General features: G+C 50.2%; 1 protein-coding gene across 1 annotated transcript in view; it reads right to left on the bottom strand.

The window, feature by feature from the left end:
- Positions 1–25,000, bottom strand: part of LOC135254071 (receptor-type tyrosine-protein phosphatase S-like) — a 254,574-nt gene that overhangs the window by 138,357 nt on the left and 91,217 nt on the right. Inside the window, exon 3 of the mRNA XM_064334022.1 lies at positions 6,973–7,159. Within this exon, the coding sequence (XP_064190092.1) occupies positions 6,973–7,066 (94 nt within the window). The 5' untranslated portion in view covers positions 7,067–7,159. The remainder of the gene's footprint in view (positions 1–6,972; positions 7,160–25,000) is intronic.

The raw sequence follows: 25,000 nt of genomic DNA, 5'->3' as shown, positions 1-25,000 counted from the left end.
TACCACCGAATTCTAAGACACAGAAGTTAACCATCCAGTTAACTGGAGTCATGTTTTGATTTAATCTGCGTTCGCAAGATGGACGCCCGTCAGCCAGCACTACGGGACGCCGCAACAGCTGCTACAGCAGATCCGACGCTCTCCCTCCGATCTGGACGGATAAAAATGTTTAGAATAACCACCATTCCAATATCCCTTAGCATTTGAGCAACTCCCATTTGAGAGTGAGCAATGTATCAAAAATGCAAATCGCGTAAATCAACAAAATTTAGGAACAGAAATATTACCCCCCCCCCCCCCTTACGCAGATCTGTGGGGGATGGTGGTGCCTGAAGAGGGGGGGAAAAACAGTCAGGAAATGTGTGAAGAGGAAGGAAAAAAAAACATATCTGCAGGGCGCTGTGTTTCTGCTTTCAAAAAACAAACACAAATTTTAGTTCAGGAAATTAACTGGGATGCCGTTCGGATCAACGTTTTTTTTTTAAATCCCCAGCTTCAGAGAAACCCGGGTCGCCAACTCGGTCGTTTAAAATTGCATCGTGGGATTTATTTGAGCCCGCACAGGAGACCCACGATGGGTGTCTCTACCCAGAATCCTACTGGTTTATTTTTTTTTGTTCCCATGATTCTCAGGACTCCGACACGCACGCGCTGTCGCTACGCAGAAGGCGTTCATGTAAGGCGTGAATTTCAGCTTTGGGGAGAACGTGTGGCTAGGGGTTCCATTCCCCACTACAGTACTTCCTGTATTGCGAACGCATCTTTTAAAAACCCTCTCAGCTCCCCCCCCCATCATCTGAGTAAAGTGAAAGAATACATGAAGGGGGACTGTTTTGCCATCTTTTAATAAAAATCATAACTGCTTTTGTTCAGCCTGAGGACCCCGTTTTAATTTCTTCTCGATGACGATTCAACAGCTGAACTCTCATTTTCTAAAAGGTGAGTTCTACTTGCTGGTCTTAATGCAGCCACAAAACTTCTGAATCAGCAGTAGCTTCCTTCTCGCACATTATCTAGTCACCGGTGGATGCTGGTATTTCTAGAAGTCATTTTACAAAATCGTTCAAAGGTAGAATTAAAGCTGCAGTTTAGTGCACTGGTGTTTCACAGGACTCCTGGACAGGAAGCATTCAACGCTGCATCCACATTAATGAGGTAATATCCTGTAATTACAATCCCCTAGATCCTTCCTACGTCCTTATTCAACCATCTATTGCAATGAGATTGTTCCTGTTATCTTTTTTTCTGGCTTCACGAGCTAGCGGTCTTGGGATGTTTTATATCATGCATTTTTTTTGATTGGTTGATTGCTCATCAACCAATCAGAATTGAGGGCTACTCCGTCCACCTGCAGGACTATAGATGGAGCACGAGCCTCACATTTTTAGGCATTAGGCGAACCCCCTTATCCAGAAAGACCTACACTGCCCAGCTTGCCCTCTTTTTACATGCAGATCCTTTATAGAACAGGCTACGTACTGAAGAAACTGAGGTTAATTAACTTGCATAAAGTTACAAAACTCGGTTCCTTTAGCACTGTGCTACACTTCCACCCTATCGGTCGAAATGACACTTGGAGCATTAATGTCATTCTGATCTTTCTTTTTTAAATCCATGGATATTAAAAAGCTTCTTCTTTTTATTCTCATGTGTTACTATCGGGTATTTTTTCTAATCCCTTGGTATTTCTAGACGTGCTGAGAAGCCAGCTCTAAATCAAATAAATATTTTTGATTCCCGTACCGAATTGGGGAAAAAAAAAAAAATTCTAACTCCCCGGATATTTCGTGCAGAAAGCCGCCACTCCGGGGATCGAATGACTTAAAAAAGTGACGCGATGAGGAGTTCCGAGCATCCGCAGAGCTTAAATGCTCCAGAGTCCAGCCTGTCAGGAAAGGACGTGCAGATACAGGGACGAATGAAAGGCCATCTCTGCCCCCCGCATCTGCGAATAAACAGGCCTGAAGACGTCCGGAACAACGAGAGGACTCGGGGAAAAACGTTTAACGGTGCGTCTCCTGCACGTTACAATTCCAAAAGAGCGCCTTTCTCGCCGAGAGCGGGCGCGGTTACCGGGGAAAACACCGCGTTACCGCCGGGAACCAGACGCGCTGCCGCTCACAGCCGTCAATCAAACCGCCGCTCCGCTCCACAGCCATTCCCCCCCCCCCCCCCCACAGGGTTCTCACCCTTTCAGATGTGAGGTCACAAACACGCAATTAGAACGGTCTTAACGGAACATTCTAAATCGCTGATGTCACAATCGCTGCTGGTGATACAGAAAGTGATGGAGCTATAGAACACGCTGATGTCACAATCGCTAACTGGTCATACAGAAAGCGGGGTGGAGTTCTAGAACACTGACTGACTCGGAATTTTGGGGGGGGGGGGAAAGAAACATTCCAAAGAACCTACTCTTCAAAGGGTTGAATGAAACAGATGATGAAAAAAAAAGAGAGATATTTCATTTTCGCTCTTCGTTTTGCCGGGAGACAGAGAGAACACCGTGGTCCTCTGTGCCATTAATTTATTGGCTTACATCTCAAAACGCTCCTCCCACTCGCTTGTGGTCCAAACAGACAGTACGTCACACTGCTGTAAAATCAGTTAGGACACTTAATAATTTATTTCATGTTTTTATATCAGATTAAATAAAAGGCTATGTTTCGTGCGCACACTTCGCCCACAGCGATACCGTCCAGGCAGGCTGTTCTCCTCTCTGGGGCAGGTAAACGCACCCCAAGCTGCGGTTCAAGCGCAGATGGCAAAAAAAAAAAATCCGAAATAAAATCTTCCATCTGGACGGCCCTCGATCCAGTTCGCGCTCGAGCGAGGATGACGTCAGCAGCGGTTTTTTTCTGCTTTGGCGCAGGTGAACGTCCAAAGTCGCAGGTTTTTTTTTTTGAGTTACGCGCACTACCGTCGCTACGTGAAAGTACACGCCGCCTTCTGTACAAGACTGCAGAGCTGTTTCCGCTGGTAGATCAATGCTAACCATGTCCCGGGGTATAAAAAAACAGGGCACATTACTTTGGTGCATCACATCGCAGTGGTACTTGATTTATTTAAGGGCAATATGGTGTTTGAAAATACAAAAAAAGACTATAGAAAATTGAGTGAGCATTAAGAGATGATGCGTAACTCTTCCATGCTTAAGTTAATCACACAATTAAATGACCAACAACATTTTAGCCTTAATGAAATTCAGGCTTTGGTGGGAGAAAGAGTGATGGGGTTTCGGATGTCTGTTGTGGGGACATCTGCTGGTTACAGTTGGTACTGCGCCGCAAGAAACGCCCGGAAGGGCAAACTCAGAACGTTGCATTTTCATGGAAATGCACGCGAGCAAACGATAATGCTGTATTGTGACAATCTCATTTCTGTTTCCGCTTTGAGAGCGAAATGCTTTTACTGCGAGACAAATTATTCTGATACCGTAAGGTTGACTCCTCTGACCTATTAAAAAAACAAAAACAAAAGCAACAACAAAACCGTCTTTTCCCAGACCGTTATGTGCCGCTATGTTTTAATCACAGCAGCCCGAGCACTGAGACTGATTAAAAGGCAAACAAGAAATAAATGGTACAACCTTGCAGCTGAGCTCGGGAGGGAAGAAAGGTGAACGGAAGGAGAGGGGGAGAGATGGAGAGGGAGGGAGCGATGGAGGGAGGGAGAGAGAGAGGGAAGAGAGTGAGGGACGGATGGAGGGAGGGAGAGATGTGGGGAGGGAGAGAGAGAGAAAGAAGGAAGAGATGGAGGGAGGGAGAGAGGGAGACAGAGATGGAGGGAGGAAGTGGTGGAGGGAGGGAGGGAGGGAGGGAGGAAATGAGAACTGAAAGGAATACCACCAGGTTCCTTCACACGAGGGCAAAAAAGAGACGGAGTGAAAAAATATGACCCCCCCCTCTCCCTTCCCCCCTCTCCCCTCCCCCAAGGCCCTGAAATTTTCAGTTGGCAGCTTCAAAGGAAAATAAATTATTGAAATTGCCTCCGTCACCAGCAGCTCCAGTCAATTACAATTAGAGGATGGGGGACGGAGACGGAGACGGAGACGGGACGGGGACGGGGACCGGGACACGACTCTTAGAGAGACTGCGTGACGAAGGACGAGAATAAATAACAGAGCAAATAAATATTCAGACATTCCATTCATTCTGCTTTATTAATATTAGGGGGGAAGGGAGTGAGGGTTGGGGGGGGGGGGATGCTCTCATGCATTAAAAAACACGGAAAAAAAGGAGATTCTTACGACCAGCAGGCCCACGCTGTGCCACTGCAGAAGCGGGGTGGGGGTGTCATGACAACGCCCCCCCCCCCACCACATTCATTTATTATGTTTTTTTTTGGTTAAAAAAAAAAGGTAATTAAAAACCAAATAAATGTAATTAGAAGCCTGTCATGACTAACAGATGCACTTATTTGCATGGATTCAATCAACATTTTGTCCCCCAAATTCGGCGTGTAAACGCATACAAAACGCTTCGCTTGTCTTTCGCAAAAACAAACAAACAAAAAAAAACCTTCGGCGAATTCGGCGATCCGCTCGAACCAAAAACCGGGTGAGAAGCTGCACCTCTCGCTTTCGCATGAGAGTCACCGGGACGAGCACTGACTGAATTTAGGTTGCCGTCGGTAACGGGGTGCGGAATGGTCGACGGCTCCTCGTACCTTAAACCAGGGAGGCTCACCTCTCCTTAAAAAAGCCTTATAAAAGCTGACACACACACACACACACACACACACACGTGCGCACACACACAGAAACACACAGAACCACATGTGCACGCACACACACACACACGCGCACATACACACACATACACACACAACCGTGCACGCACACACACACACGCACACATACACACAACCATGCGCACGTGTACACACACACACACGCACACACTCACACATACGCACACATACACACGCACACGCACATACACACGCACATGCACACACACCGGGAGCTTCATTACAGTGGTATGATTTATTCAGCTTTTTTTCTTTTTGATTAAAAAACGTCTCCTTCGCATTTTGATTTATGAGATGGGAGGGGAAAGCAGGTAGGGATGGGGGGAGAGAGAGAGAGAGAGACAGGGAGAATGACATCACCCTTTTCAGAAAGGCAAATCAGGAGCCATTTAGTGAGGTGACACGTACATGCCCCCGCATGCGGCACCTGTCTGTAAATCTGGGGGGGGGGGGGCAGGGAGGGGCTGGGGCGGGGGGGGGTACCTCTGGCTGAGCGACAGAGGACAGCACACGCACGGCATGCTGGGTAAGGCTCCACAGCGGCCACGGAGAGACGGTGACCAGGCGCAGGGAGGAGGGAGAAAGGGGCGGAGTCAAAAACACAAACGGAATCCTGGGAGGGATGGAAGAAGGGAGGGAGGGAGGGATGGAGGGAGAGAGGGAAGGAGAGTGAGAGAGAGGGCAGGTGGAGGGAGAGGGAGGGAGGGAAGGAGGAGTGAGAGAGAGGGGGAGAGGGGAGAGGAGAGGAGGAGAGTGAGAGAGAGGGAGGAGGGAAGGACAGGAGGGAGGAGAGGAAGGAGGAGGGAGAGGGAGAGAGGGGGAGCAGGAAAGTGAGGGAGAGTGGGAGATGAAGAGAGAGGGAGGGAGAGGAGCAGGGGCAGATTTCACCTCAGGGCCTGACAGGGGTATTATGGGAAACCTGCTAACTGCTGTTAGAGGGGCTCTCATGCAAAGCCTTGTTCTCTACAGGGAACTGTTAGTACACATCGGGCCTGAACAGATGCAGACAGACATAAACGCGCCGGGACAGATGGACCGGAAGAGCATCACGTCTCGGGCGGGGGCGGGGCGGGGGGGGGGGGGCAGGGGGGGCAGGAGAGTGACAGATCAAGATCTGAGGGTGAGAGAGAGAGAGGGAGAACGAGAACCACCAAATCAATGAGCCTTCAGTCAGATATTGGCAACCAGCTACTTAAACAGAAGAAGAAATAACAAGCTGAGGTGGGGAGAGAGAAGGAGAGAGAGAGAGAGGGAGAGAGAGAGAGAGAGAGAGGAGAGGGATAGAGAGAGGAGAGAGGAGAGAGGAGAGGGGAGGGAGAGAGAGAGGGAGGGAAGGAGAGAGAGAAGGAGAGCGAGTGAGGGAGAGAGAGGGAGAGAGAGAGAGGGAGGGAGAGGAGAGAGGGGAGAGAGAGGGAGGGAGACATGGAGAAAGAGGGAGGGGGAGAGAGAGGGAGGGAGGGAGGGAGGGAGAGGGAGGGAGCAGGGGAGGAGATTACACCAGCCGAGGTTTAGCGATAAGCGACTGGAAAGATGAATCAGACGAGCAGCTGATAAAAAAGAACACGCGCAGAGACGGAAGTGGGCGTCGGCCTGCGCCAGGCTCCACTGTCCCAGCCCCGCCTCCAACGATCAACAGTCCGTCTGACCTTCTGCACACGGGAAGGGGGGGTGGGGGGGCTCTCTCCTGGTGGGGCGGCTCGTACAGGAGCCGTCAGGCTACACTGGCGGCTACGCTGCAGCATTTTCCCTCCCGCTGTCAGTGAGCGCCTGAGCTGTGCAGGCTAAACACACACTCAGGTACACGGGGAAATGTCCACTGTCAATTCAAATATGTGCTCTGCAAGAGCTGATTCAACTCTCAGCATTTTGCGGTATACCTCAGGTGAAAAATCAGGGGTTCTGCATAGTCTGCAGAACATCACCGTTCACTGGACTGAATGGAAGGAAGCCTTTCTGGCGGACTTATCATACAGTTTCTTGCTCATTTTAACCACAATCTTTGTTTTGTTTTTAATGTGTCATTACTGTCACTCTGAAAGAAAAAGTAATCAACAGATCCCTACAGTGGACACAAAGACAGACTCACACGCTTGCAGACTAATCCTTTGGCCGACAGAAAGACAAACAAACAAACAAGGACAAGGGCGTCTCATCCATCCCATTGGTGTTCTGAGCATCACATGGCCATTAAAAAAACCAGCCAATAGGAAAGAGACTTACTTAAGGCATTGCAGCCAATCAGCAGCTGTGATAAGAGCAGGCCGGCCAGTGGCAGCAGGACCAGCAGGCAGGGGAGGCGGCAGGTGGGCAACATGCTCGGAGATGACCTTTGACCTGGCCGGAAAGCCAAGGCCCCAGGAGGAGGAGATGAGGGGGGTGGGGGGTTCACACAGGAAGTCTTGGCACTCTGGTGGAAAAAGAGAGAGAAAAGAAGCACAATGTAAATCAATTCAGCAGCCGCTGCCATAGAAACCGAGTGTTTGCACCGAGCCAACCGGGAAAGTGCAGTACATTACATGACATCACGTTACACCTCATTACATTACATTACATCGCATTTCATTACCTTCCATTATGTTACACTTCATTTCATTACATTGCATTACGTTATGTTACATTCCATTACACGATGTCACGTTACACATTTCATTACATTACATGGCATTCATTCAGCAGATAAGTCCCTTATGAAGTGGAACTTATAACAGCAGACAACACAAACGCATTTATGAGTCACATCACGGCAGACAGACAAACACGGCAAACAACATTCCCAGTTCCCAGAATTCCCAGAACGCTTGTTTGCCGAAAGCGAATGTGCAGAAATCGGAAAAGCGCTGAACGGGTCAGTCAGCCATGCCAACACAGAGCCCCTTACACAAACGGTTATGCAGTACACACAGAAAACACCGGCTCAGTCCGCTTCGGACGACCGGCAGCGATTCTGCAGTCCTGACCGCCGGTGGAAGTTCGTAGCGCCATGTTGTTAGCGCGGCGGCGGCCGCGGCTAACGCGTCCCGTCCACACCGCTGACTCCATTACAGCCGAGAGAGGGACCCCAAATCCCCTTACCCCGACAACCGGAGAAACACCATCACCCTCCGCCGTCTCTCCATTTCAGCATCAACCGCGGAAGGGCATCGTTCCCGAAATTATGAAGCACGTACGCGGGCCAATTCCCGTCGATCGTCCCCAAGGCCTAGGCCCAGGATCGTGCCGCGATAATAAAAAGCGAGTTTTTTTTCAACGACTCGAAATCGAAATCTCAGTCTCTTCATCGCAGAGAAGGGAGAGGAAGAAGAGCACGGCAGAGCAGCCGCGAACTGCACGGCTGGTGATGTCACCAACTGCCAATTAACTGCTCTTCACCTCTGGTAATTATTTTGGGCTGATCCCCGCTATCTCGTCATTATTCGCTTAACGGGGGGGGGGGGATCTTGTAATTATTTAGGTGCCCGCCGACCAATTTTTTCCGGAGGTCGTCTCTTTGTTTTTGGCGAAATTGCCGCTAATCCGCCGGCACGTACGGGCGTGGGGAGCGGCCCCAACGACACGGCTCTGGGGCGAGCGAGAGAGCGAGGGGGTCTGCGGCTATGCAGGCCTCAATTAGAAATCAGAGAGAGAGAGAGAGAGAGAGAGAGAGAGAGACAGATGAGAGAGAGAGAGAGAGAGAGACAGAGAAAGAGAGCAGAGAGAGCAGAAAGAGAGAGAGAGCAGAGAAAGAGACAGACAGAGACAGAGAGAGGGAGAGAGAGACAGAGAGAGAGAAGGAGAGAGAGAGACAGAGACAGAGAGAGGAGAGAAAAGGATAGAGGAAGGAGGAGAGGAGGAGAAGGGGAGCAAGAGAGGAGAGGAGAAGAAGTGGAACGGAGAGGAAGGAAGGAAGAGAAGAGAGAAAGAGAGGAGGGGAGAGGAAAAAACAAGAAGGGAAAGAGAGGAGAGGATGAGAGGAGAGGGAGACAGGAGAGGAGAGGAGGGGAGTAGAGATGAGCGACCGCGCCTCCTGATGAGATTTCGCGGCACGTCCGCCTCTCACGGCGAGAGATGAAAGCGAGGGGCGGGGTCGGGCTCCGGCACGCCGCCCGGCTGACCCACTTTCCAGCTCTCCGCCAGACGCGGGCCACGACGCCAAGGTCGTCCGAGGAGCGTCCGGCTCACCCGCGCTCCTCCAAAAACGCCCCAAAGCAAACCCCCTCTCTGCCTCCCTCCCTCCCTCCCCACTTCAACAGGCAAGCCGCGTGCGTATTCTGGCAAAAAATGGCTGCCGTGAATCGCCCAGGTCCTCCCTCTCCACTTCAGCTAATGGGCAATATGGGTACTTTGGCACAATATGTCCGCCCTGTATCACCCAGGTCGTCCATCCCCACTTCAGCTAGTGCTCATTGTGCGTATTCTGGCACAAAATGGCTGCCATCAGTCACCCAGAGCCAGCCACTGGCATAAACACCCAGAGCTGTCATTCTGTGCCACAACCATTCCTAGGCCACACTAGTCAAGTTAGTTTTTGTTTTTTTTTTGGAACACATTTTAATTGTACAGTTGGGGCTGCAACAGCATTTTTTTTCGGGCCACCAAAACCCCCCAGGGGCAGGTCTGCCCAGGTGGGTGGCTACACATTGGCGACTGGTTGAGGAAAATTAGACACCCCCCCCCCCCCGCCCACCCGGACCGTTTAGCACTTGAAGAACATAACGCTACATTACAACCGCACACAGCAGACGCTCTCACCCAGAGCAGCGCTCGACGCGAGAGGACACAAGTACATATGACTCACACGAGCGGCAGGCCTGGCTCACACCAGAGAGAGAGGAGAGAGAGAGAGAGAGAGAGAGAGAGAGAGAGAGAGAGAGAGAGAGAGAGAGGGAGCGAGAGAGAGAGAGAGGAGCGAGAGAGAGAGCGAGAGAGAGAGAGAGAGAGAGAGAGAGAGAGAGGAAAGAGAGAACAGAGACGCTGGATCATTAAGGCACTTAAAGTGGGTTATCTCTGCCAGCCCACAGCCGCCACACAACCGCTCAAAAGTACTCGAGACAACACCCCTGGCTGCTCGGCATCAACAGGACAAAGTCCGTCTGTGTGTCCGTCTATGTGTCTGTCTGTCTGTCTGTATCTGTCTGTGTCTGTCTGTCTGGCTGTCAGTCTGATTGCATGTCTGTCTGTCTGCCTGTCTTTGACTGCCTGGCTTTGTCTGGCTGTTTCTCTGTGTCTGCCTGTCTGCCTGTCTCTGTGTCTGTTTGTCTGGCAGTCTGATTGTATGTCTGTCTATCTGTCTGTGTGTCTATCGGCCTGTGTCTCTGTGTCTGTCTGTTTGTCTCTCCATGTCTGTCTGTCTCTCTGTCTGTCTGAACCCTCTGCACTCAGGGAGGGGCGGGGGCAGGTGCCAGGTGAGCTGCAGATTAGCAGAGTTCTCCTCACACCCAGAGGGGCTGACTCTCTCACCGCAAGCTTTGGCGGGGCGAGCGAAGGGCGCCAAAATTTCAACAGACGGCCTTTTGTGGTCTCTTTTCTTTAAAAAGGAGGTGGGAGGGGCCTTTTTTTATTGAGCATAAAGATCATTTTTCCCTACGATGGGGCAGCGTACAGCACACAGTGGTGTCGGTTTCCTCCTTTTTGTTGGCGGTTAAGTGCAGGACAGGCGCCGACACGTCCCCGCGGGGCGAGCCACACGCGCGGAGCGGCGAGGGAGGCTTAGGCGACGGGCTCCACGTTTGCCGTCGCCCGGGGCAACCGCGTCGTCGTCACGGAAACGGCGGGTGAGGGCAGGGCGTGCCACACCGTGGGCAGGCTGCCGGTCTGTCCATGTGCCAGACAGGCGGAAAGGACGATGGTGCGGCATAATGGTTAGGGATAACTGTGCTTGTAACGCAGAGGTTGCAGGTTCGACTCCCGGGTTGCACCCAGGATTGCGTGTGAAATGTAAGCTCCCTCTGGATAAGGGCTGTCTGCTGAATGTCTGAAACTGCACATGTACGTAAATGCAGAGTGGGGATATTGTGCTTTGCTAACAAGCCAAACGTCAGTTATTTCTTCTGAAGAATCGTGATGTCATGTGGGCGGGGCTCTGGAGGCAGCACTGACCAATAACAAAACGCCGGTCAAAACTTGCGAGAACCAATCAGGTTGCAAAAAACCGAATCTCACAATCTTTAACTACCTTTTCCAGACCAAGACTTGCTACCCTGCAGTCACCTCGGAAGAAAGTATCCACCAATCACCATCGCCGTTGTTTCTGTTTGTGCGCAAACCAACGTATCTCGTGATTCGGTGGAGCTCCTCTCTGGTTTCTGTCGAAAGACAGTTGGTAACCGTAGAGCGTTCCCATGGTGACGACACCAACATTACATTACATTACATTACATTACAGGCATTTAGCAGACGCTCTTATCCAGAGCGACGTACAACAAGTGCATAGGTTTCAAGATGTAGAGGCGCAAAAGAAACACTAGAGTGAAGTAAGGATCGTAGTGCCAGAAGTGACCACATCGATCAGGACTCCAACCCTGTAGAGTAAGCTTGTTCAGCAGCAAGAATCCTACCAAGTACAAAGTACAAACTAGCACTGGAATCACACCTAATCATACAAAAACAATCCTACCAGATACACTAACATAATCAAATTATCCTAGCTAGGTACAATGAGCTGAACTATAGGCTAGGGAGGGGTGGGGAGAGGTGCAGCCTGAAGAGATGAGTCTTCAGTCTGCGTTTGAAAGTGGTGAGATTCTCTGCTGTTCTGACCATCACGGGAGGTCATTCCACCAGCGAGGGGCCAGGACAGACAGCAGACGGGAGCGGGAAGTGCAGACGCGAAGAGGGGGAGGTGCCAAGCGTCCAGAGGTGGCAGAACGGAGAGGTCTGGCTGGTGTGTAGGGTCTGATGATCCTCTGAATGTACCCTGGTGCTGACCCCTTAGCTGCCTGGTATGCAAGCACCAAGGACTTAAATTTGATGCGAGCCATAACAGGCAGCCAGTGGAGGTCAGTGAGCAGGGGGGTGACATGGGAATGTCTGGGGAGGTTGTAGACCAGACGCGCTGCAGCATTCTGGATGAGCTGCAGGGGTCTGATGGCGGATGCTGGCAGACCAGCCAGTAGCGAGTTGCAGTAGTCCAAGCGGGACAGGACCATCGCTTGAACCAGGAGCTGGGTTGCGTAGGTGGTGAGGAAGGGGCGGATTCTCCGGATGTTGTACAGGAAGAACCTGCACGTTCGACTCACCGCCGTGATGTTCTGGGAGAGGGACAGTCTGTTGTCCATCACCACTCCAAGGTTTTTTGCGGTGGGTGATGATGACACCACAGTGTCCCCCAGGGAAATAGAAAAGTCAAGAAGGTTAGAGGATGGAGCAGGGATGAAGATCATCTCCGTCTTGCCTGGGTTCAGCTTAAGATGGTGGTTATCCATCCAGCTCTGGATGTCCCTCAGGCAGGCAGAGATGCGAGCAGAGACCTGAGTGTCAGAGGGCGGGAAGGAGAGAAAGAGTTGGGTGTCATCGGCATAACATTCCATCCCGGTTCCAGCGTCCCCGTTCCAGATTCTCTCAGAGCTCGTTCTGAAAATATGTGCTGCGGTGCGTGCGAGGGGAACCTCCCCCAGGGGAGCGGAGCGCGCTCCACACTCAAACGAGCTCAGGAGCCGAAAACAGATCAATGGATGAAAACCCCCTCGCGCTCACACCGCTGACAAGAGTTAATCACCTGCTCTCAAACACCAGGAAGGGAGGCTAAACCCGAAATGGGGGGACGGGAAGGGGGAGGGGGACACTTTAAATGATGCGCACGAGGGAGTAAAAAAAAAAAAGCTTCTTCAGCACGACTTGATCCATCCTCGTCTTCCCTTCCCCCCATCCCGCTTTCCCGTACTCTACCATCCCTCAGAGACAAGCGTCCCCCGTAAGCACTTCCCGTACCCAAAAAGGGTGCCAGAATCCAGACAGCCGATGTGATGCGTCTCTGCTGGTTTCCACTCTTTCATTCAAGCCGCGTAAAGCTTTAATAAGGGTCTAAGATCACAAACACGTGATTAGAATGCTCTTCGCTGAGCATTCTGATGCTGATGTCACAATCACTACCGGTGACTGAAGTCAACGGGGTTCTAGAACACTGACTGAACCATGCAGTGGCAGAATGTAGAATGCTGGCAGACCTCAGAGGGGTAAAAAAAACGAATTAATTCAAAAACAACATTAATTAAATAAGTGGTTTAACCTGAAAAAAAAACTCCCAGTTACTTGCTACAGCTGTGCTAACCTGAAGCTGTTTGTTTAGCTGTTCGGCTGCCGGCGACCATGGGGACTTGGGCTCCTGCTCGTAAACTGGCATGAGAGAGAAGATCAAATCACCGGAACGAGGGGTATTTTTTTTCCTCCTCCCGTGAAAAAAAAGAGGAGAGGAGAAGAGGGAGGGAGAACGCGGGATAGACACGGGGTGTTAAAGGACTTGCAGGATCCCTTGTGCAATGGGGGGTTTCCACACTGCAAAGCTTTTCAAGCCATTACATTACTTTACACTTTTAGGCATTTAGCAGGGAACTTACACAGAGAGAAAACGTTTCTTCACACACAATCCGTTTGTGCACCTGGACACCTTTACTGAAGCGGGCGGCTTGCTCAAGGGTACGATGGCAGTGCCCCCCACACCAGGATCGAACCTGCAACCTCTTGGCTGCAAGGACAGCGCCCTAACCGCTGCCCCGCCCCGCCCCGCCCCGTCCCTCCGTGTTATGTGACGGATGATTAGGAAATGGCTGCCGATGTTCGGCCTGCGAGGCCACACGTGGGCGAGCGAGGGCGGGCTGGTATTGCAGCTCTCTCTCTCTCTCTCTCTCTCGCTATGCCTGAGCAAAATGGCCGTGAGACACAGGAAGTGCTCGCTTTGGCAAATGACGAGAACGAGCGGCTCGGAGATGGAGGCGAAATGCATTACATGTCATTACTATACATTACAGGCACTTAGCCGATGCTCTTATCTAGAGCGACTTACACAACTTTTTTTTGTTGTTGCATTTAAAAAATTTTTTTTTTACATTGTATCCATTTATACAGCCGGATATTTACTGAAGCAATTCTGCGTAAGTAGCTCGCTCAATGGTATAACGGCAGCGTCTAAACCGGGAATCAAACCTGCAACCTTCATGTTACAAGCCCAGTTCCTTACCCATCATGCTCTACTGCTGCCCAACTTAACCCCCCTAACCCCCGCCCCCCCCCCCCCCCCACACCCTCCAATGTTCCCTACCCCTCAAAGCACAGGGAGAACTGCACTGTTGTGACACTGATATACTGTCAAATGTTCCGCGTTAAACAAACTCCTGCAGAGCACATATGGTCCCTGTTGGACTCACATGCACTCCGTTAGATTTGAATTTTAACACCGGACATTTTTACAGCGCGGCAGGAAACTCATCTTTAATCCGGCGGGAGGAGGAAGTGGCGGCCCGAAGGAGTGGGAGGTCGCGCCATGACGACCGCGGCGGCGACGTTAGCTGCGACGTCACGAACGCAGAACATCTACACTTACACCCACCAATCAGCTCCCACCTTCCTGATTTGAGCCCCCCGACAAGCACACAGGCACACACACGCATGCAGGCTCACACACACACACACACACACACACACACACACACACAAACGTGCGCGCGCGTTCGTGCAACAGATGGCGCTCTGATGTCACTAGCCGTGGACGAGTGGGCGGGGTGACGGAACGTTATTATTATTATTACGGCGTTTTTGACACTTACAGAGGAAGCGAAGTGAAAATTTAGCGAGGGGGGAAAAAAAAAGGAAAAAAAAGCATCTTAACATTTCAGAGCGCGACAGCGAGGCATGCCATGGAGGGGGCTGAACAGAGGTACGTGTCAGAAGGACGCAGTTCCGCACATCACCACCGGGGGAAACGCCGGATGGGGCTGCGATGGGTCCCGGCTCGACAGGGGAACTATGTTTATTTTTTATTTTTTTTAAATTTACCCATCCCCCCCCTCCCCCGACTGCTTCCGATAAATTTGCCTGGAGAATGAGGTGAGACTGGAACGCGGAAGAGCCGTTTGATCTACCTGACTCCTGAAGGACAGCACAGCTACGTCTGACAAACAAACAAACGGGAAAAGTGCAACAGAACAGTCCCCCATCTTGTCCGCATCCACCCCACTGTTTTTTTCCCCCTCTGTTTCCTCTTGAAGAATCACAGCAGCAACAAAAATAAATAAACAAATAAATAAATAAACATTAAAAAAAGGAAGCAAGCTGTTGCCCTCGAGAATACGGTGTCCCCCTCACATTTTTAAATTTAAACCAATCAGAGCCAGTCACAGTCCCCCCCTTTAAACACAGTGGCTGCTTAACCACTCCAAAACAGATCACTCCACTTAAGAGGCACACGGGCGTTAATTTTTCAGCCCCTGACTCTTTGAAATTGCCTCCATTTGCCAAATAAAGGAGCCATAACCGTTAAGTGAAGTGATGCAATCGCACTTAATTGCGCATCAGTGTGTTGTTGCTCGTCCTTAATGTGACATTCTCGGTGGCTGTAACTGTCGGACGTAAGGGGCTCTCCCTTAATCACTTCCCAGAATGCACCGGGGGGGGGGGGCAGAGCATCACGTTCTCTTTTTATCCCCCCCCCCACCCCCACCCCCACCCCCAAGTAGTGGAAAGTAGTGTTGTGTAAATTTTTACATCTATATTCTTTAGTCAGAAGTAACCTTTTTCCAAGAGCACCTTCCTGCCAAAGACATGAATATATATTGAGTAGTCTGACATTTTTTTTCTTATACATTTCTCTCACAGGAAGCCAGGACTCATCCTCCCGTGACCTCTGACCTGTGACTGGGCCCAGCCCAGCACACCAGCCTAATATCCAACCACTTCATCCCAAGCATTCCACCCCGGTGCTTCCAACACAAACACACAACGGGGGAATCCGGCTCGTTCAAAGCAGGGCTTTCAAACTGAAGTCCTGGACTGTCTGTTTCAGTACTCAGGTTTTTAGTGCACATACGCCTGATTGGCTAAACAGCCCACCTTGTTTCCCCAGACGTGATTCACCGATGACTTGTAAGAACACCGCAAAAAAACACACAGGAGTGGAGCTCCTCCAGGAGCGTGGAGTTTGGATTCCTGATATACAGTAAATGGAAAAAAAAGAGCAGTGCCAAGGACTGATTTAGCACTGGGAATGGAAACCATAATGACACAGTTACATGTACATCACATACACACGAGCGAACACGCAAAGCACACGCCTATCCATCACTGCAGCAGTGTCTGTTTAGAACCACTGGCAATGTAAGCCTATGTGCTGTAATACCAAGCGAGTGAGCCATGTTAGGCGCACACACACACACACAGACACACACACACACGCGCACACACACACACACACACACACAGAGACACAAAGAAAAAGAACAAAATTCCCGTTTAATTCCTATTACAGTGCTTACTTTGGCTCCCAAGGACAATATATGTCTGTAGCAATAACTAAAGAGAAAGATCCAAAATCAAAGTCCTCTTTACTGTCGCTCTGGCAAACGATGTGTCCCCGATCGCTAGTCCCCTCCACTCTCTCAGCCCTGCCTCCTCCCCAAGCCTTGCAGAGAGATCTCTTTCCCACGGCGCGCAGGAACTGCCGCTGTGGGCTATGCATGGAAAATTGTGGTCAGTCAGTCAGTCAGTCAGTCAGTCACTCACTCACGGATGACCCTTGAGGGACGTTTAGTAGGACGCATGCACAGGTGGTCCCACTGCCAGGTAAAATGTGTCCCTGGGCTACCTGTTTTTGTTTGTTTTCCGACTGAGGGAAGAAATGGAAAAGGAAAGCCACCCAGAGGAAACTCACGCAGAGAGGATTCGAACCCAGAACCTCCTTCTTCCTGCGGGTCACCAGTGCTAACCACTGCGCCATCGTGACGCACTTAACACTTAACTCTACCCTCCGTCTCTGACCATTCTCCTCCCTTCTCCAGTATGTAACACACTTACTCCACCCTCCATCTCTGACCATTCTCCTCCCTTCTCCAGTATGTAACGCACTTACTCCACCCTCCATCTCTGACCATTCTCCTCCGTTCTCCAGTCGTGTTTTCACTGTTTCCGGTGAAGCACTAACTGCCCATAGTGGTCGAGTGCCTTCGAAGGGCTTCTCTGTGTACCCATCTAATGGTTCGTACACCCTGGGCAGGCGCTGCACACTCTGACTAAAGAAGAGGAGGAAGAAAGAAAGGAGAAGGAGAAGGAGAAGAAATGTCAGCCAAAAATATGGCGGGGCTCGCCAGCCCGAATCGGGTTCTTCGTGGCGACTGTACGTGCATTTCCCCGGCTCCCCGTCTCAAACCCGCACGCGTATAAAAACTGATCTTGCGTTGCAGATCTCTGGAGAGGAGAATCGCACATATAGGTAGGGTGCGACATAGCTCAGGAGGTAAGACCGATTGTCTTGCAGTCGGAGGGTTGCCGGTTCAATCCCCCGCCCTGGGCATGTCGAAGTGTCCTTGAGCAAGACACCTAACCCCTAACTGCTCTGGCGAATGAGAGGCATCAATTGTAAAGCGCTTTGGATAAAAGCGCTATATAAATGCAGTCCATTTACCATTTACCATATTTGGTAGGGACTAGGGACGTTATGTAAATGCAAGAGACCTGGATTCCGATGGTCTGGTCTCCTTTGCCACTTTTTTGTCTAGACCTTTCCAGCCTCTCCCCCCACCCCCCACCCCCCGTAAAAACTGCACTCAGAGAGAGAGAGGGGGGCTTAATTGCACGATTAACACTCGCAAAATGTTGAGAGAGAACCGGCTGGTTCCCTAAACAGTGTTTAGATAATTAAGACCAGAACGGGCAGTGTGGAGACCTTCCTGCTTGGGGGCGTACACAGCAGAAAGAAATCGTCGACGAATGTTTGAAACCTGCAATTTCCACGCGCTACGTTAGAAAAAGAACAGCTGTCAGATTCTCCATGTTTGTTTGGTTTTGGGTTTTTTGGGAACACAGTCTGTCGGAAAGGAGCAGATCACTGCACAGTAACAAGATGGTCGTACAGGATCACCCTTATTAGGAGAAAAAGGAAATGTGGAGGAGGAAAAGTGGAATGAACCAAGTAGTCAGCTAAGGTTTTTTTTTTTTTTTCTTTTTAAACAAATGTTCTGATTGGACCCTTAGACCGTTTTGTTAGCCACACAGGTCTGCTAAACGAAGGTCAAAAGGTCAACATAACCACTGCAGTGCTGAACTGAGGAGACAAGGCTGGTAAAAATTTTTTAAAAAATTAAACGATTGCGTAGCCAGTCTTATGTAGGATGTGATTATGGGCATGTTCCTAAAAGTGCTGTGGGATCTTTAAGAACCACAGCGAGCAACAGACTCTGGGAATCCCTCCATCAGAAAGCTGTCAGCAGATGGAGATTCAGGTGCCAACTTCACAACACAACTTTTTTTTGGTAGAATACAGCACGTCTGTATTCACCTCCATTCGTCGCAGTATAACGTCTACATCAGTGTCTCTGCAGTGCACACACACACGTACCACACACACACACACACACACACACACAGCACACACACGTACCACACACACACACACACACACACACGGTCCACTGCTTAAACCTATTACAGCAGATAGCAGGGACATATGTCTCTGGTTTACGAGACGAGCACGGGTGTACGACACAGAGCTATTAACGGTCCTTCCTTTAGGTTTACCTGTCGAGTTCTTAAAAAAGGCTTTTCGGGGATAAACGTCTCCCTCTGAGATGCATCAAAGAAATGGAGGATTTAAAGGTGGGGGGCGGGGGGGGGCACCGTGCCGGGCGGAGTGACGGGGGGGGGGGACAGGTGAACCCGCTAAACGCGGGCGAGTTCATCGAAGCCGGCGGCGGCAGTTCGCGGCGGTTGGCCGCCATACTGCCAATTTACCGCGGGGACGTTCCGCAGCTGCCACGCCGACCGCGGCGGATCGCGCGGCTTTGTTCTCCGATCGCGGAGACAGCGCGCAGCCCTCGGCAACGTCACCTGACAGCCAGCATCTTGTGGGGGGGGGGGGTGGGCGGGGGGGGTGGGGAGAGGGAGTGGTGGGGGGCGTTATGGATGCGCATCATTTAATTACAAATCTGCCGGCCGCGGCAGGGGATCGGAACGCATTAGTCCCTGACGGCGTGATGACACTACCGCTTCCCCCCCCCCCCCCCCACCCCCCCAAGAAATTACACATCAGCACGGCCGAAAGCCTGATAGCTGCCTAATTGAGTGCGGTGGCCACTTGTCGCTTTAACCAGACGTGAAAGGGAAGAATATCCGTCACAGTTCATAAACGAGCAAGTTACGAAAGACAGCGCTTCGCGGTCATCAGAGCTGCGGTCGATGAGGCGTACGCTAGCGTGTGTTAGCTAACGGCCTGAAAAGGTTCCGTTCGCGGCGAACAGAATCGGCTGCCAAAACAGCTACACCTGCACTAGATAGGAAAAGCATTGAGAAACATCACGATATCATAAGTAGTTTGTCAGATAATTAGCTAGCTAATCTCCTTATTTTATTTTGGTGTTTCAAGATAGCTAGCGATCACGGTTCAATGTAGCATTGCAAAACTAGCTACAGTAACTTTGTAAATTAGTAAGCTAACTACAAAGTAAAAATATGATGGTGGTTTTAATTAACACTCCATCCCATTGGTTTTGTTCATTCTACAGGAAGTGTAAGCGGGTCACATGAGCCAGCGTATCTCACCCGTCTAACTGCGTATATCACAGGCATACTACATCACACCGCGCGCCTCTGCATGCGTCAGGCCCACTCAGATGATCGGAACAGAAACGTTAATGAGAGAAGTGGGGGTGTGTGTGTGCGGGGGGGCGAGGGGGGGCAAAGCGACAAGTGCTACTTACAAATTTACATTTATGAATATACTGTATGTACGAATGAATATACCTGGCTTTTAGCCTACTGAAAACGTACAGTATGTGAACATGTTTTGGGGGGCACGGAAGTTCCTCCTTTTTGTTATTTTTATTTTGTTTCATTTTCACATCACATTCTCGCAAGATGAAGAAAAAAAAACTATTCACACAGCCGCAAGAAAACAGGTTCTTCTCGTGTTGTTTTCCCCCACCCCCCTCCATAAATCTCTTTAAAAAATGGTCGTAGACTTCTCTAACCTCTGGATGCACAATCTTTAGGAGGCTTGAATGGAAGGTTAAAAAGGGGCAACAGCACAAAGGATCTATTCATAGCTTTCCTTGTTGTATGTACACACTGGCCTCCCACTCCCTCCTTTCTGTGTAACAATATTAGAAGCTAAATTAAACCAATTAATAGCCAATTTGGGCCGCTGCACCAGCCTGCAGACGAGAGCAATGGTTGCTTATTCGGTGGTAGTCATTGGGTATTTATTAAAACTACAAACAAAAAGGCACCAACTTACAGGGGAGTGGGCCTTATAGTTACGCAGAATTCATGCTTCTTTTCTTTCTTTTTTTATTTTAAAGGAAGCTGATTTATTCAAGGTCATATTAATTTGTCATTTAAGCCTTTAAGGTATAAGATCACGTGAAGTGCGTGATTAGAATGTTCTTCTCTGAACATTCTAATGCTGATGATGTCACAATCGCTGCTGGTAACGGAAAGCAGTGGAGTTCTAGAACACTGACATTCCAAAAGAACTGAAGTGGATACAGCAGATCTGAGAGGAGCGTGTGAATCGGAGAAGGACGGTCTGGAAGACGATGACGCGTCCGTTTTTTTTCCCCCGAACAGACTGGAGCTCCGCGCTCCGCAGGACAGGAGGATTGGAACAGATGGCAAGGTGCGGCCCGGCGTCTCAGAGTCATGTCTGTCACTCACCCCTCCGCCACCCTGGGAAAACAAGGATGGGCAGCTACTACAGCTACATCGCCCCAAAAAAAACCACAAAAAAAACCCGGGAACAGAATGCGACGCACGTGTAAAATGCTTCGTCCTGGATTTTTTTTTTTTTTTTGCACGTTCCAGAACACTGGCTCACGATGTGATGACAGCAGAGCAACTGGCTCCCCGCGGAACAAAAAAAGGTTTTCAGAGAATTCCGGAATGTAGGCTAAAGAAGGGGGAGTTGGGGGGGTGGAGGGGGGGGGAGTCCTAGCAATCACACGGACCAGGGACCAGGAATGAGGAGAGAAGGTGATTCATTTGGAATTCGGGAAGGGGGATGGGGAGATTGAGGGTTGCACACAGGCACCAGGAGAGCACAGGCCACGCTGTCCCCTTCTCGAGCACCACGCGGCCGTAAAAACAAAGCCCCCCTCCCCCCCCGGGGGGGCCCCCGGCGGACCGAACACAAGGTTACGGTTTCGCGGCCTCGCTCACCGTGTGGGCACAAGCGCCACAAGCCCGCCGGTGTTCGCCAAGGCCCGGGCACGAGCGCCAGCGCGGACTCAGACCGCAGCGGCGGCAAGACGAAGACGTGAGCGGCGTGAGTTCTCAGGAGAGAGAGAGAAAAAAAAAAAAAAAGAAAAAAATCTTAAGACTGGCGTTGAGTAAACGACGAGACCGGCCCCCACATCAAAATCAAAATCATAATTAACAACTCGAACGACAGCTTCCGCAATGAGAGATTATGCCTCGGCTGAGCGGACCCGTCTCTCCTCTCCTCTCCAGGCTGACGGCTCGACGTGTTGGATCTCGAGACGCGCGATCGGCAGATGTTTCTGAAACACGGCAGCTCTCTGCCAACGCTCTGAAACCATCCGTCTCGCTGCCCTGTTTAAAAATCCGAACTGGCGTTCTGACACACCGGTGGCCCTGTCCGCCGACCGCAGAAGCAGGGACAATCGGATTTGATGCGTCTTCTGAACATTCGTGAAAAAGAGGGGGGTATGACCGAAGCCAATAACTGTGCTGATGAATGTTCTGTACTATAATACAGCACAGGAACCTCCTGTCATCAGCCAGATCCTCCCGTGGTCATGTTCAGCCTCATAGAATGGTAAGAACAAAGGAGCTGTGGCACCTGGTTACTCTTGGTTACGCTTGGCACCTGGTTGGGGCGGCGGTGTAGTATAACGGGTAAGGGCCTGGCCTTGTAACCTAAAGGTTGCAGGTTTTATTCCTGGTTAGGACCACTGCCGTTGTACCCTTGAGCAAAGGTACTTAACCTGCATTGCTTCAGTATATATCCAGCTGTATAAATGGATGCAGTGTAAATGCTATGGAAAAGGTAGTTGTGTAAGTCGCCATGGATAAGAGCGTCTGCTAAATGCCTGTAATGTAACGTAATGTGCTCTGTCTGCAGAATCTGTGCTCCCTCACCAACAGTACTCTGCTTTGTTCAGACGGTCACTTCCGTACTCTTAACACTGAAAGTACCATTTCCCTATAGCTTCCTGTTATAACTGAAACATTCTAAATTTTGCAACGGAAACACCCGTCGGAAACCAAGGCTTCCCCTCATCAATAAACATCGAACACAGAAGGAACGTGTGAGTGGACCATCTTTGTCAGTCTACGATAGCATCTCTGCCAATAGTGGAGCTTCCGGCAGGGGTCAGAGTTGAAAGGGCAAGCAGCTGCTAACGTTCTCTAAAGCGACTTTACAACCTGACATTCCTTCTCAGGATGGGTTTCATACACACCATAGACTGTCTACACCCCCGCCCCCCTTTTTATTTTATTTTTTGGGAAGCCTTGTGCTAGAAGATCTCCCCCCCCCCCGACACGCTGGGGGAAAATTGCGGGAAAACCACAGAAGCCGTTAGTTCTCCTGTCTGGAAAAAAAAAACAACAACACCGCCGCAGCTGGAGAGACAGGCCCAGTCGCAGAGAAGCAATTTTCTTCATCCCTTCTGTTTATACGCCCGATACCAACAGCACAGAGGAGATCCCAGGTCTCACCGTAACACAATCCTGAGGTTTTTTATTTTATTTTATCTTATTGCTTCGTCGGCTCATGCCGAGAAGCTCCATCTCTCCGCCACGAGACGGGTTTGTTTGTACAGGTTTCGCGTCGCAAAGAGCAGCGGTCGCGAACAGATGAGGGATTCGGCTGTTCGTCTCTAAGGGACTCCCTCACGAGCGCCCAGCTGTGCGTAAGAAGTTCGCGCGTAATCTCAGTCCGAATGCCCGGCGTTTTCCAGGCTCAGGGGCACGTACGAGGCAAGTGAGCCTTTTCAATTTTGAAACACATAACACAAACTTCCAGACAAACAGCATGAAATAAAATAAAAATGGAAAGCAGCGTTTCTCTACAAATCCAACCTAAAGAAAAATCCAACCTTTTTTTTTTAACCAATATTCATTTTTTTAAAATGTGTTTATACACCTGAAACAACGCAAAAGCTATACCCGTCAGCCAGGGAGAATGAGGGGGCTCGCAGTCCGGGCCTTTGCGTAAAACGTAATGAAATATCGACGTTGTCACTGCGTAAATGTAAATGGCTTAATTTAGCCAGCATTAAAAAAAATAAAATAAAAGTGCAAACACACCGCGAGCGCCCCCACATTGCACTCCAGCTCTGAACCAGCACCGGCGAAGGCGAAAGACGGACGAACGTCCGTTTAAACCGAGTTCTCGTTGCCGACGTGACGAAGGATCGCTACCGGTTTTCGTTCGAAGCTTAATGAAGTTCCGCCGTTGTCACGGCGATATATAAACGGCTCAACGCACAACGATCTGTAGCAGGTGCGGCGAGACCTCGCATTCCAAGCGATTCCAGCTCGATATAAAATATTCTAAAACGGAACCCTAGCGCGGGCGTGGACGCCCTTCCGGAAACTTCCGCACATCTACACGCGGCCTCGTTTCGAGTCCCCAAATCCGGTCGCCCCCGTTCTGTTTTTTTTTTTTTTTGCCTGCCTTCAACCAACCAACCGACCGCGATCGCCGACTCCTCCCCTTCCTGTTCCCCCGAAGGAGAGCACTGTGGGAGGCCACCGTCGTTACATTTAGCATCCGATCCCCACTGTAGGGAAGGCGAAGTAGAGCATCCACTCACACCCCAACACTCTCCTCGCTGGTATGATGGATCACAGTCCGTTTCGAGCGAAACGTAATGAAATATGGAGGATGCCACAGAGATATTTATGGTTTAAAGCAGGCTGCTCCACGGCCTATTTTATTTATTTATTTATTTTTTTGTCATAATAGATGGTGGGAAGATGTATAACATTCCATTTTCATTTTGGGGTCGGCCTTTTACGATCCCCACACTCCACAAAGATTTGGCAAGATGTGTGCTTATTCTTCAGGTCTAACAAGAGCTGCCACTCCTACGGTACACACCTGCCTGGGGTGAAAAAGTTTTTATTTATAAAAAATTTTTTTTTTTAAAACAAGTTAATAAAGATCTTTTCACAGCTAAATTGTACATTTCCTCTTTCACTGCAATTTCTGTACACCCGACACTTACTGCCTTTTCAAATTTCACTTCTTACTTATTAATATTTGTGCAACCTTACTGCTTTCATACAACATCACCCGCTGTTGCTTAGCGTTGGGGCCTGTTTGTCACACAGTACCGCAGCACGCAGCTATTTGTCATACATGTCCGCGGGAGTGTTGGCTAGCGTGTGAATTACCGCCGGCTTTGCTTGAGGTACCTTTTTCTTTCTCCCACTGCCCTCTCTTTTCTCTCCCTCTTGTCACAGAGGAACGCTTTACAATAGCCGTCGTCTCCAACTGGCTACCGAATATCGCCAGCAACCCGTTCATCATACACGCATGAAAACGCCCACTCAGCATTAACGTATGAAACGTTTTTTAAAAAAAATTCATTAATTTTTTAAAAACGGCTCCAGTCTTTCAGCGAGCGAGACCAACTGCGGTTGCTTAACATCTGGCCGGTCTCCACGGTTCCACCGTCATTCAGCTTTACTTGGACCGGCGAACACCTGGACGACTCTTAAAAACGAAATACGCGCTCGACTCGTCTCCCGAGTGCGCGTTGCCACGGCGAATAAACTACGGCCGGATGAGAGCAGCCGATTGGCTATCAACCGCCCTCCCGTCGAAACCGCAGACACGGGCCTCTCCGCGCCCCCCCCTCCTGATTTATATCGATAAAAAGCGAACCGAGAACGCTGAAGACGCTGCTCTGCGCCCGCGTTATCAATCTCCTGGCGAACTCCCAGTATTTATGGCGAGATGATACGAGGCAAATTGATATGTCAGTGGATCTATCAGCCTGACAAATCTCATACGTGTTTCCACACACTGCGTCTCGTTTTTCAAACGCCTGAGATGGGGACGCCAGTGGACCGATGACAGCAGCTAGGATTGCAAGCGAGA

The sequence above is a fragment of the Anguilla rostrata genome, chromosome 4, assembly GCF_018555375.3.
Source record: "Anguilla rostrata isolate EN2019 chromosome 4, ASM1855537v3, whole genome shotgun sequence".
Lineage (NCBI taxonomy): Eukaryota > Metazoa > Chordata > Actinopteri > Anguilliformes > Anguillidae > Anguilla > Anguilla rostrata.
Note: the sequence above shows the minus strand (reverse complement) of the source record. Positions and strands in the feature narration are given on the sequence as shown.